This window comes from Rhododendron vialii, chromosome 10a (assembly GCF_030253575.1).
Source record: "Rhododendron vialii isolate Sample 1 chromosome 10a, ASM3025357v1".
NCBI classification, from domain to species: Eukaryota; Viridiplantae; Streptophyta; class Magnoliopsida; order Ericales; family Ericaceae; genus Rhododendron; species Rhododendron vialii.
In genome coordinates, this window is record NC_080566.1 from 4,014,613 (window position 1) to 4,029,051 (window position 14,439).

The 14,439-nt window shown below is 38.7% G+C and overlaps 1 protein-coding gene and 1 long non-coding RNA gene across 3 annotated transcripts; one reads left to right on the forward strand and one right to left on the reverse strand.

The window, feature by feature from the left end:
- The first annotated feature begins 7,313 nt into the window (after positions 1 to 7,313).
- Positions 7,314 to 10,910, forward strand: LOC131303355 (tubulin alpha-1 chain-like). Of its 2 annotated transcripts, XM_058330182.1 has the most exons (6): positions 7,390 to 7,553; positions 7,667 to 7,901; positions 8,665 to 9,035; positions 9,649 to 10,035; positions 10,455 to 10,528; positions 10,611 to 10,910. In XM_058330182.1, the coding sequence occupies exons 1-6, from the start codon at positions 7,461 to 7,463 to the stop codon at positions 10,804 to 10,806; spliced, it is 1,356 nt and encodes a 451-aa protein (XP_058186165.1). In that variant the 5' UTR covers positions 7,390 to 7,460; the 3' UTR covers positions 10,807 to 10,910. The 2 variants fall into 2 exon arrangements, with proteins under 2 accessions (XP_058186164.1, XP_058186165.1); XM_058330181.1 differs by having other exon boundaries at positions 7,314 to 7,553; positions 10,455 to 10,910.
- Positions 10,911 to 12,269: 1,359 nt separating this feature from the next.
- Positions 12,270 to 14,001, reverse strand: LOC131303809 (uncharacterized). The gene is made up of 2 exons (XR_009192213.1): positions 13,496 to 14,001; positions 12,270 to 12,581 (listed from the first exon to the last, which is right to left on the reverse strand). It is a non-coding gene; the product is annotated as an uncharacterized LOC131303809 (long non-coding RNA).
- Positions 14,002 to 14,439: the final 438 nt, after the last annotated feature.

Consider the following 14,439-nt stretch of genomic DNA (forward strand, 5'->3'; position numbering starts at 1 on the left):
TTTCAAACGTTGGTATCATGAGAATATGGCATCAACATAAGTGGCACATGTACTAGCAGGCTCTACGACATATACAGCGAAAGCTCACCAACAACAATGTTGGAGATGTATAGAGCCATTAGCTTCATCTATAGTACACTAATTATTTGTATGAGATAAAATTCAGGAAATACTTTTGTGCTGAAATTAAGTTGGATGAAGGGTCGCAAAGGGGTCCCGTGTAATGGTCTGCCAATAACTGGACACTGAATAGCACTTCTTTGTTCCTTAGCCTCACAAGCTGGGCTTCCAAAAAAGCAAAAAATGGTTGGGCTAATGGAAGTTAGTGGCAAGTAACTATAAGAAAAACGTCCAAATTATTTTAAGCCAGGTGTTATATAAATCAAATGCAGTGGCTTTGGTTATGCTGTAGTCACTTTTGGGGACAATAGATCCCTTTTGGAGAACCAATTATCTAGTTTTTAAGCCCCTCAACTTTAACATTTTGTTCAACATTGGGCATGTGCAATGCTTTCTCTAGAAATTATTTGGATTCTGGGAATCCTATAAGGTCAAATGTTGTTGTCAAAGTTTTGTTTTTCCATTTTCTGAAAACATAAACATAGGCTGTCATTCTAAAAGAAAGAAAGATCTCATTGGATTTCCCTACGGTTCTATTTGGCATCCAGGCCCTATCCAATGTTTTTGTCATTTTGTCAAACATTAAGCCAAATCAATGTGATTGTTCTCTCAAGATTGGTCGAAAAGCACGCAAGTTGTCCTGGACACGTGATTATAAAAAAAGAAATTAAGCCAAATCCAACATGGTTTTTGGCAAGGAGCAATTGCCTTAAATTTCGATCGACAGCAACTGCCCAAAACAAAAGTAACCGTTATGTTCAAAAATAGTTTTCTGAGTTCTTCTTTTTTATAAAACCATGACTGATCCATTTGCTATGTAATAGTATACTACATTCAAGTTTGACATTCTGGCCGGAGAAGGACGATTTTGTGGGTGTTAAATTTAAAGATTGTTAAATTACCGCACCAACCTTAACAAAACATTAACATTTCCAACTTCAAAACCGAAGATGCTCGCAAGCAAGGTGGTAGCCAAGTTAGTTGGCATGATATTCCTCCATGCACGAGACAAATGGTCAAACCTAGTTAACGACAACTAACATTTCTTGCATGTTCACAATTAAAAAAACGAAGATGTTCTAAAAAATTATCTGTTTTTGAAAACAAGATGATATTTTGAAAAGGAAACAAAACGCGTTAAACATCATGGCCCGTATTGGATTCAACCGATCAAATTTATATATTAATGCAGCTAATAATGACTCTCGTGTGCAATATAAAAAGCACTAGTCAAGTAAAATATAGAAAGAGCAGATCAAATTCCAAAAAAAAAATAAGAAGAAGGAAGAATAGAGAAAGCAAAAAGCATGTGGAGGTGTTAAACTGCAAATTATATAATTGAAAAACCTATGCTAAAGCTGAAACCATACCAGCCATTTTTTTATTGGGTAAATTGCACTGACAACCCCAGAAATTTGTCTTAATAGCGAATTTATTCTCAGGCATGAGATTTAATAGTGAACCCAATGTTTTTATGTGCGTTCAATCGACACCCCCAATTGACGATTGTTTGTCCAAACACATGATGAAATGAGTCGAAAGTAACTTACATTAAAAAGTAACAAAAAAACCTATCAACTCTCACTTATTTTGAATCAAAATGACTTCTTTTTTTAGCCCATTGGAGAAGTTGTTTTGATAAATAAAAAAAAAAGGGTTAATTAATCCATTAATAACTAGTATTTTTTTTTTAACTACTCGAAAGAACAATTTTATTATCTGAAATGACAAGTTTATTACTTTTAGGTCAAAAAATTGAGAATTGAAGCTTTTTATTATTTATTCCCCTATTAAAAAGGGGAAATTTATCAATAAATTTTGGCTAATTCTACCACGTTTGCTTGAAAATTTGTTATTTAGGTGTTGGTGAAATAAACATTGAAGCCACAGGGAGTTTACAATCTTTTATCATACGTGAGCGGGTATTTGTCATTAAGACAAACCTCAGTGGGTGTCGTTGGTTTTTACCCTTTTTAATTTTTGGAAGAGAAAGGAGAGTAGCCGTTGATGCAACAGAAAATTAGTCATGCATGGACCACAATGTGGAGAGTGGTACTTTTGGATAGCCTGGAGGCTTGGTCTACTCCCTTTTTAATCAATCAATTTTGTATAGCGTGCACAGGAAATTGAATAAAGGGTGATTGATTCTGCTGAGCTTTTCTCACCTAATCAAATGATCATTCATGTGCTTGATAGGTATCATCAGTTTGATTATGGAGAATCCCCAGAGTTTTAATCGACCTATAATTCTCATCTCGGTATGTAACAGCTTCAATGATACCCATTGACTATCGCGGTGATACTAAATCATTTATGTAACACAAAATTTGGTAACTTTAGGTTCCGGAATTAGTCGATGTGCTCGCAAGCTGGTCCCGACATCCGGTTATTAAAAAAACATAAAGTTCGGTTGTGTTTAGAATATAATAGCCAAGATCATAATCTCTATTTTTGTCCATATTGGCGTTTAGAGGTAGAGATTCACTCAGCTATATAGATGGGTTAAGAACTCTTAATTATAGTTACGTACAATTAATTACAATTCTAATTACTCCTACTTTTTATCTTTCAAGGGACAAAAAGTACCCAATTTTTAGACTTTGTTGTGCGACATATGATTTATCAATAGTGACTCATTCTTGAACAGAAAATGTTTACTTTACGTCGCGAATGAATTCAAAGACATATCTTCGTTTCATGTATTTGTGAACGAATCGTAGAGGGAAAGAAAATACAATGAAAGAAGATGAAATTATGAGTCAAGTGGGTGTTATTCCAAATAATCCATTGATTTTTTTGGTTATAAATAGAAACTACTACATGTTAGTTATTTCATTTCTTTGTTTCCCTATGCTTGAGAAATCCAATAATCGAATTGTGTCGACAAGAAATACATTCTTTTCAAATACATTTAATTGTATTCGTGTACCAGTTTATTTTTTGCCGTTGGTTCACGTGAGAATTACAAAAGACAATGAAATTCTCGCTTCATCCAATGATCAAAAAATCACGGAAACGAGGTACGGAGGGATCTCAGAACAGAGGATTTGAACTAACCTAACCAAAAGAGGTCATTGTAACTGGTCTAGGATATCACCAATCTTTTAATTTCTTTGGTATCTTTTCTCAGATAATTATAAGAATGAGCATTACCATTTTCCAGGGGAAAATAGCACTACTGCACTAGTAGTTACAGGCCCATCAGCAAACATGAAAAGTCTCCTGCCAAACAACACCTTACGGGCCTCTAATTAATCCTAGTACATTTTTACTAATACTTAATAATTAATACTACCTCACAGTTGTTGCTTTTAAAAGCTTTTGCATTTTACTTTGGTGCATGATTATTCTAAGCACAAACTGAAGATGATGATTATTGATGCGCAAATTCGGGCTAGCTTTTGGTATTAGGGACAACATTACTACATTAGTGGGACTTCAATGAGTGGTTATGAGCTTGACAATCAAGTAACTGACACTTTTTTCTCCTATATATATATAAAATAATAAATACATAAAATTAATATGTACTTGTATACTTTACAAAGTGTTTTTTTTTTATTTATATAAAAGCAGCTCCTAAAACAAGTACAAGCCTGCATGTTTCAGTTTGTTGACAAGGCGCCCCCAGGTTTTTTTTTTTTTTTTTGGGCGAAAGTTTAGAATAGTTTTATTAACACTTTGGAGGAAGAGGTTGAACTACTAGCACTTAAGTGCACCTGCTTCGTATTGGGTTCCAAACATTAACAAGTTATGCAACCCCCTCGTAAATTTGAGCAATGCCTCTTTTGTGTGAAATTTGAGGCCAAAGAAGAGTGAAGCCCACATCTGTAGTTAATTGGTTGAGTATGCTTTAGTTGTTTTTTCGGGACTGTTATGGAGTTATCAGTGTTTGTTTCGAGTGTTTTGCCCTGTATGTGATTATTCTCATGTATCTCTGTAATTTGATCATCGGGTCTTTTTTATAATGTCGATGGCAACGATCTTCTTCTCAAAAATAGAAGAGTGATGCCAATTTGGTCGGCGTATTTGGAAATGTAAAATTGTCATAGAAGCCCAAGAAAAAAAGTACTGGCACGTCTAATGTGATCCCTGTTTCCAGTTTCAAATTATGAGTAAAACACAAAAAGCTAGACCCCAAGCCCACAACATATGATGGGTTCAGGTAAGACCTAATTACACTGTTCTGTTTCAAACTAATGAGTAAAACACAAAGCTACGAAGTAGAACCCAAGCCCACAACAAATTATGGACCAAATCTGTCTTAGCCCATTTTTATTTACTGGACTTCTTGAGGAGGGTTGGGACTTTGGGAGTCCGATCCAAAAGTAAGAAGAGAATGGGGAAAATGAGATAAAAGCCCTGTCCTACAACAATTGTCTACCTAATAAAACACTGGTCTACCTAATAAAACACAAGGGTATGGGCTTCTACATAAACATAAGTTGAAAGAAAGACTGAGATTCATTTGATCCAAGGGTTGACGACGAATATAACACATTCCACATAAATGGAACCACATATTCGGTTCTCCTCAGTATATGACGGATGACGTACCATCTAACTAGCCTCACCAAAGTCTATAGGCTAACTTGTCTTTTGGCATAGTTTATTACCCTAATCACCCCGTCACATACCAAACAGTTCTACGACATACAGTCAACGCACATAACACAACCAACAAGAACCCAACATTAATATTGTACAAGAAAGATGTATCTCATACTCACCCCTAAATTGCCACTGCAATATATATACACTTCATAGCGAATGACCTACCGAAATTGCTACGTTATGCATCACCGCGATCGGTTGGACGATTGCTCCACTCTCTCGACTTCTCCTCTGACTACAAAAGCAGCACCACCAATGCCCACTCCTCCCCTTTAAAAGACCACAAAGACTCGGCATATGTGGGAATCTTGAAACAAGACACGTGTCCACACTTAAATACTTTTGCTTTGTTCAAAGTCTTCTCTTTACTTCATTTCTAGCTTACATGTTGCTAGGCACATGCACACATACTTCTATTATTCTTTCTTGTATTTATCTTAGTCTCAATAAAAGGATTCGGTCCAGTCAAAATGATTTGATTTCACTAACATATAGAGTATATTTTTATGGGTGTTACAGCAACCCCTCATAAATATGAGCAATGCCTCTTTTGTGTGAAAGTTGAGGCCAAAGAAGAGCAATGCCCACATCTGTTGTTGTTGAGTATGCTTTAGTTGTTTTTTGGGAATTGTTATGGAGTTATTAGCGTTTGCTTCATGTGTTTTGCCCTGTATGTGGCTATTGTCACGTATCTCTCTAATTTGATCATCGGGTCTTTTTTACAATTACAATGGCAATGATCTTCTTCTCGTAAATAGAAGAGTAATGCCTCTTTGGTTGGAGTATTTGGAAATGTCAAATTGTCATATAAGCCCAAGAAAAAAGTACTGCATGTCTAATGTGATCCCTGTTTCCAGTTTCAAATTATGAGTAAAACACAAAAAGCTAGACCCCAAGCCCACAACAAATTATGGACCAAAATCTGTCTTGTCCCATTTTTATTTACTGGACTTCTTGAGGAGGGTTCCAAGGGTTGGGAACTTGGGAAGTCCGATCCACAAGTATGAAGAATGGGGAAATGAGGAGAAAGCCCAAAAATTGAATGGACAAATGGGTTAAAGCTCCCCTTCCTAACCTTTATCCTCCCAACCCCACCAAACTCACCTCTTTTTAGCTCCATCTAAAACTCAAAATAATGTCGGAACCGTTTATTTTGTAGCTCTTGCATTCTAAATTATGTGCGCGAAAAATCATCTTGATTGAAGATCGATATCAAATAGACGAATCATTTAAAGTTGACTTAAGCTCAAAAACCATATTAGTTTTCCACTGTAAACAATTTTTTTCACATATCTACCGATTTTCAATCATATTGATTTTTTATTCACATGTTCATGAATGCAACTCCTAAACACTCCATCAGATTCAAAACACAACCATAATTCAAAAAGTCAATAAGTAAAGGAAATTGACTTCTATACTCCATTTTTTACCATATACGCTCTATTTTTTGTCTTTATTCATATAAATTTACCTTTTTACCCTTTCATAAGTTTACTTTCTTACACATTAAGAGACAATAGAGTAAATTCACCCCAAATAAAAACAAAAAGAGAGTGTATGTGATAAAAATGGGAGTATAGAAGTCAATTTCCTAAGCAAAATGCAAAAAGACAAGAATTGGGCCTCGAAGAGGTTGCATCTTGTACAGGGAAACAGGGATCTTGTAGTGTGGCATCTCAGTCGTTCGTTTCGGCAACCAATGGTCCAAATCTCATCTCGGCAATGAACGATTCAGATTTGCAAAAGTTGAAATAAAATTTGGATCATTGATTGCGAACGGACGACTCAAAGGATGTACTACAAGAATTTCAATTCCCTTTTACATGGCCCAAGAATGAAGCCAAAATATTTGAGTTTGGAGGATAAGGGTACATAGGGAAATTTTGAATTCGAAAATTCCAAAATACAACTTGCATTATAGGGGCCGTAGGGTGGTCAATCTAACCGTTCATTTTGACTCTAATGACTCGAATTTAATCCAAACTCTTATTCATCCGAAATGCATTATAGGGGCTGTAGGGTGGTCAATCTAACCGTTTATTTTGACTTTAATGACTCAAATTTAATCCAAACTCTTATTCATCGGAACCGTTCATTGGTTAAATTAAGATTTGAACCGGACAAACATCCATTTCTACTGCCAGAAGGCTACGGAGCACGTGCTACAGCAGGAAAAATTCAAAATTTCAAAATCTGACCAAAAGTAGTAAACGAGAAAAAGGCCCATAAAAAGGAGAAATTTTTTAGTACGGATAGGGGTAATGTGGTGCCCGCTTGCCATATTCGAATCGTCTGATGCATTTTTAGATTGCTCAGATTTGGAGAGAGAAAAAGGAGGGGTGAGAGGAGAGAGAAGATTTTAATATGAGTCGTCTAAAAATACATCGAACGGCTTGAAAGTACTAAGCGGACACCACGTAAGATATATATCCGTCCTGTACTGAAAAATTTCTCGCTCTGTAGAAATGCTTGCTCTTGTCCGTTCAATTTAAAGGCCTTTTTTATCGGGGCAAGTCAGCAAGTGCTGTCCAGCAAATTCAAAAAAATTCGAAATTTCAAAACCCGACCAATTTCAAAATTTGAATTTTTTCGAAACAGTTTCCAACGAGGTAACCGTTAGGATAAAGCCAGCATATAAAAAAAACCCTACCTCAAAACTCCTTTCATTCATCTCTCTCTCTCTCTCTCTGCATTACCAGTAACCAGAACCGAAACCCTGCAAAATGAGAGAGTGCATTTCAATCCACATCGGCCAGGCCGGGATCCAAGTTGGAAACGCCTGCTGGGAGCTTTACTGCCTTGAACATGGCATTCAGGTAACCCATTTCCACAAAAACCCAATTTTCTTCTTCTTTTTTTGAAGTTATTCTACAGCGGTTTTATCAGTTTTGGGTTATCTGACTTATGGCCTGGCTGTTTGTTTTTGCAGCCTGATGGACAAATGCCGAGTGACAAAACAGTTGGGGGCGGTGACGATGCCTTCAACACATTCTTCAGCGAAACCGGGGCTGGAAAACACGTCCCCCGTGCCATTTTCTTAGATCTGGAACCCACGGTGATCGACGAGGTGAGGACCGGAACCTACCGCCAGCTATTCCACCCGGAGCAACTCATTAGCGGCAAGGAAGACGCGGCCAACAACTTTGCCAGGGGACATTACACAAGTAAGGAATATTTCTCTTCAAATCTGTTAGGCCCCGCTTTTGACTGATCAGACTAGTTAATGTGAATGAGATAAAGTTATAAGCTTTACCATCCCCAAATATTTTCACTTGCATGTGCACACACGGGAAGGGTGTGCCGCCAACCGGCAGTATTATAGTAATGGGATTTAACGATATCTGTCCGTGGTGTTGTATCTAATTTGTTGCGGGATTTGTTATTCTATGCATTTGTAGTACACCCACTTATTGTTGTAAAATATGCTAGATGCGTTCAATAAGGTGAAATTATTGTTGAAATTAGGACGTGCTACTTTGAAATCCGACTGCGTCTTTCATAGTAGTTAAAACAATTGACAATCACAATATGAGAGTGGTAATTTCAATGTAAAACTCAATGTACTCAATTTTTGTGAAACACCATGTAATCAGTTTTTGTAGAGTACCAAACTCAAAGTGGAAATTTACCTGTTTTAGAACGAATGAAGGTATTGATACGTCGTAAATGTCTCTGAAGTTTAGTACTAAGAACGAAACAGAGAACAAACAGAGAGCTCTGTTTTTGAAACCCTCAAAAACAGCGTGAGACAAAGACAGCTCTGTTAGTTATAAAAAAAAAAAAAAGTTGATTCAAATAGATAGAGAGAGAATACAGTCAGGAAAATTGAGCCCACCTGTTTGTTTTATGGTTTGTAATTCAAATCACAGGCAGTATAATATGGTCAAGTTCTCATAAGCTTGACATTTTATTGATTTCTTTTAACAGTTGGGAAAGAGATTGTGGATCTGTGCCTGGACCGCATCCGAAAGCTGGCCGACAACTGCACGGGGCTTCAAGGGTTCCTGGTTTTCCACGCTGTTGGAGGTGGAACCGGTTCTGGACTCGGTTCACTTCTTCTCGAAAGGCTCTCTGTCGACTATGGAAAGAAATCAAAGCTCGGTTTCACTGTATACCCTTCCCCTCAGATCTCAACCTCAGTTGTTGAGCCATACAACAGTGTCTTGTCCACCCATTCTCTGCTGGAGCACACCGATGTCGCTGTACTCCTTGACAATGAGGCTATCTATGACATCTGCCGTAGGTCTCTGGATATTGAGAGACCCACCTACACCAACCTCAATAGGCTTGTCTCGCAGGTATAACACCTTCTCCAATCAAATGGTTTTGTGATTCAATAAGGGCTCGTTTGGTATGGCTTCTTTTGTTAGCTATATGTTCAAAATCAAGAGTTTGGACACAATTGCATTCAGATATATCAAGATTTTAAGCAAATAAGCTAATGAGACCCACTACTTGAATGGTTGTTCTATATAAAATCTATCATAAACATGTGCTAACAACTCGATTTGACCTTCAAATCTCTACTCAAATCTTTCCAGCATGTCTTTCGAAAACATGCCAACTTACACGAACATTTGGTAGTTTATCAAATCTATTTAAAAACTACCAAAACTGACTTCTTGTTCCTCATTTCCATACTACTTCATACATGATTCTTCGAATACAACTTTAGAACTCAACTGTGAATCTGTGATTTGCCATCGGCAATTTATGGTCCCATGTACATTGAATTGCTTCATATTTCATTGTGTCCAGAGTTGTGTTTTAAGATTATGTTCCTAGTATCACTCATTTTCATCGATTATGAAAGGTTTTATGAAGGGTTTGAGATACCCCAAAAAACCAATTACTCTCTCATTGACATTTCATCAAACACATTGTAGACTGACCCTCTCTGTTTCTCCACAGGTCATTTCCTCCCTCACCGCCTCCCTCCGCTTCGACGGCGCCCTAAACGTGGACGTAAACGAGTTCCAAACCAACCTGGTCCCCTACCCTCGAATCCACTTCATGCTCTCCTCCTATGCCCCCGTCATCTCCGCTGAGAAGGCCTACCACGAGCAGCTCTCCGTGGCCGAGATCACCAACAGCGCATTCGAGCCCTCCTCCATGATGGTTAAGTGCGACCCCCGCCACGGCAAGTACATGGCCTGCTGCCTGATGTACCGAGGCGACGTCGTCCCAAAAGACGTCAACGCCGCCGTGGCCACGATTAAGACCAAGAGGACGATTCAGTTCGTGGACTGGTGCCCGACCGGGTTCAAGTGCGGGATCAACTACCAGCCGCCGACAGTGGTAAGTGTTTTATCGGTTTTATCATTACTTGAGCAGTCAAACAAGCCAAGCAGTTAGTTGTTCATTGAAAACTAATCGAGTTTCAATATAGGTTCAAGTTTAGTTGTTTACTAGACGAGCAGATCTCTTGAATTATTTTGTACATTGAAAGTCAAACAAATCGAGTAGGAACTTGTTCAAGCTCGGTTGAAAGCATAACATAACAAGCTTCAAAGGAATTGTCCAAGCTTGATTTGTTTACATGACTAACCGGTCTTGAATGAACTTTTAACTAACTGAATAACACGAGCTCGAACTCGAGTAACTTAGTTTTATCAGCTTTAAAGAGCATAAAGTACAAGTTTTTCTCTATATATTGTTGTCGTTGCAGTAGTCTCGTATTATTTGGATTTACAAATTCTGACGAATATTTCCAACAGGTACCGGGTGGGGACTTGGCGAAGGTGCAGCGGGCGGTGTGCATGATATCCAACTCGACGAGCGTGGCGGAGGTGTTTTCAAGGATCGATCACAAGTTCGATTTGATGTACGCAAAGAGGGCGTTTGTGCATTGGTACGTCGGGGAGGGGATGGAGGAAGGGGAGTTTTCGGAGGCAAGGGAGGATCTGGCGGCCTTGGAGAAGGATTATGAGGAAGTTGGGTTGGAGTCTGGGGAAGGGGATGATGAAGATGAAGGAGATGAGTATTAGGGCTGGCTGGTTGTTTTGGAATGGGGAGAAGCCAATGGACTCATTGGGTTATGTTTGTTTAGGCCTTAGGTTTTCTGGGTAGATGTTTTTGTTTTGATTTCGACTCTGGTTTTCTACAACGTTTATTTTGGTCTAATGGAGGCTGTTTAAATCCTATGTTATGGAATGAAACTGCAAGTTAAATGATTTTCTGTGTCAATTTTGTGTAGTTCATCTTGTCATTTGGGAAAGTAAATGATCACCTTAAAGGCCATTCGAATAGATATTGGTTGTGCTTGAAAGGTTTTACGTAATTGACTGGTAAGTCCGATCCCAATATCTTGATTTTGAGTGGCAATTTATCATGGATCCAAATATATAAATATCATTCGATAATGCATGACCGATTAATCTTTGGATAAAAATGTTTTCCGGGATCCTCCCATTTCAAGGACTCACAGAAATACCTCACACAGTGTTTGAGTTGGAGGAAGCTCATAGTGAGAGCCAAGACGTTGTGAAGTTTGATAATCAGTCTTGCAACTTCTAATCAATTTTAAGGTGGGCTTACGAAAGACCTTTTATGAATTACTAAGTGAGAAGAGAATTTGTAATTGTGTTGAAGTAATTTGTCTCTTTGATTTTGTTTCTCTTCTTTTCAACAAATGAAAAATAGATTTGTTTATCCTCTTCGGATATCATAGCCATCAGCTGTCCTTACTCCTTAATGCTTAACGAAATGTTGGATATTGGTGAATCTCCACCCATGTCCGTGTTTTTCAAACTCAGAGGTCTGTATCAAGTAAAGTCTTGTTTACTTCCCACGAGTCATTTTTGTATGGTAGGTTAACAATTTTCTTGAAACGTGATACCTTTGCAGAAGCTATCTCAGCCCCGCAAGAAAAATCAATAATTGACTACACATGTTTTTCTGTAAAGTCAAAAAAGTAAATGGAGCAGTTGAGAGAAGACGGGCAATGGTGGCCAAAGAAGTTTGGTTGCCAACGTGAATATGTGTGTTGGGCTAGCTTGCACTAGCTCGAACCCACCAGGCAGCAACCCAGTGGCTAAAATCTATGAGTTAGATGTTTGCTGTCCCATCCACTACTCCCAAAACAAAGTCAGGCCATAGAATCGATATTTTACCCTATGCATGGTGTCATGATTTGCATAAGAACAGAGTCACAGCATAATTGGTCATTTCATGGGCCAAAGGGAGGAACGCAGGATTTTATAGTTTGTTAGGTAGGCGAACATTAAGAAAAGTCGTAAGGTATAATAAGAGTTTTATAGTATATTGTAGATCAAGATACTTCTAAAAATAATTTTATTATTTTCCCAAAAACTCTTGATTAGATGGGTGTGGGATTGTTCAAAGTAATCTTCAATAATGCTAGGGACAAAACTCTCTACCACAACACCGACCACATGCCTACGTGCGATTACTACATGATAGGAGGTTGCAAAATAGTTTCACAGTGATTATTCTCCTTTTAGCAATCATGCAGTGCTACGTAAGCAGGTGCGGTTGGTATTGTGACAGGCGTACATGTACAGTAATCCGTATTTAGTTTTTCGTAGCTAAAAACTACTAGTCCATAATTCTAGTGAAAATTTGAAACATGGATAGGGCGTCCTGGGCTCATCCGCCCCTCGGTCCGTCCTCAATCGTCTAAGCTGTTTCCATCCTGACTGTACAGCACAGCAACTACACATGACCCTCTCTCCATGTCCTTGTCATCATCAGTCTAATGCTAAGAAAGAAGGAAACTAAAAAGACCTAATAATAACCTAATTCTCCAACTGGTCAAACTTCCTCTACCAAATCTCTGGCTGCTTTCCTCTTTCTCCCTTGAAAAAATCTGCTTCAGTCTCCTCCTGCCCAAGGTCAAAGTGAACGAGTTAGTGACCTAATTTGACAAGTCATTGCATACGTGTAATTATTATCAACAAATTGATGATCAAAAAGCAAGCTCCAAAATGTAAACTACTACTACGAGGTTGCAAGGACAAGAAGAATGAATAGTGAATTGTTAAATCACTGATCCACAAAGAGAAAAAAACTGGAAAAGAGACTGTGAAATTGATCATCTTAGATGGTATGATTTCGTGTCAAGAGATTTCACTATCCGATAAAAAAAAATTACAAATGATGTCACATAAGTAGGGATGGCAACAGATTCATTTGGCCCATGTTTTTGCTAAACTTGAATCGAACCCAAATTTTAGAGTTTCCTATTTGTATGACCTATACGAAAACTATACCCGACGGGGATCGGTGTGGTTTCGGTTTTTTCAAAATCCAATTTTCTTGCGTGTATATATATATTAGTGTATTTAGAGATATGTATATAAAGGTACAGTCCAGTTCGATTTGGGTTTCGGTGTAGATTCTGTATATAACCAAACCCGAACCAAAATTCACTGATTTCCTTAACTCTTAAATCAAAACTGAACCCGCGGTCAAGAAATCATATAACAACCACCCCGATTAAGTGCAGATTGGTTTGGACGAGATTGACATCCCTACATCCAAGTAAATCCTAATCATTACAGAGAATCCATACTCCTCTCATGGCTAGCTACAAGCACAAATACAAACTCAATGCCAGAGAGAGAGAGAGGAAAAAAACAAACAAATGCTGAGTCGTCCGTACCGAGAATCCTTTGTACCTTTCTATCGAGGAATCTCGTGTCGTTGGACAATCAAACGGTCTGAGATTCCTTGATACAAAGGTTTTTCGGTACAACGAATCTCCCGTGAAAAAAGAAACCCGAAGAGAACAACAAACCTCGATGGACTCAGTGTACACCTCTGCCGCTGAGAGGCGAGGCAGGCAAGATGGGCTTGGAGAAGATCACGACATCCACTATAGGCGGACACCCCTCGCCTAAATCCTCACCTATATGCGAATCCTCCTCCCTGATCCTCAAAATCTGGCTATGCACGTGCGCAATCTTCTTCGCCGCCCACCTCCCCATCCTCGCCACCGATCTCGGCGACTCCGCCTCCTCCGAAGATCCCACGCTCTCCTGATCCGTCTCCCCGCTTTTCTCCTCGTAATAAAACACCTTAAATCTCCGCTTATCTTTTGAGTCGTCGTCCATCACAGGTTGCTTGACCGTCCCGACACGAGTCAGCTGACCCGAATACCACCTTGAGTTATTATATAAAAACTATAAAAAGTTACGGGTTTGGAAGAGGAATCGATATTGGGATGATCAAGAATGGTTTGTGTGCTTATATATATATATACACATAGGGGGAGGGTGTTAGGCCGTGAGTGGCCAGGTGTGAAATATACCTGGCTTGGAAGTGAGAGCCCTTGTTGTGATTGGAAGGTTATCGTGGTTGCGACACGTGTCTTGTGGGTGAGAGAAAGGTGGAGTTTGGGAATGTTGACCACGTAATAGGACACGTGGATAATTCATTACGGTGGGATGAAACTAGTTGGTTTTAGCCACGTCACCCACCTCATGGCCAAAAATAATCAAAGTGCTACTCGAGAAACGCTAGCGTGCGACGGTGCTTCGGGAGCAATCAATAATGACTCGAACTCGATTATCATAGGAGTAATTGGTGTATCTTGTGAAAATGGTTTTATTTCATCCGGTTTGAAGATATTTTCATCACCTGAACGTATATAATGGTAGTTTGGCGAGTAAAACCTACACCAATCGAAGGGTGAAGGCCAATTGAATAGATCCGATTCGATACTTTCGGCTTGGTCGATTT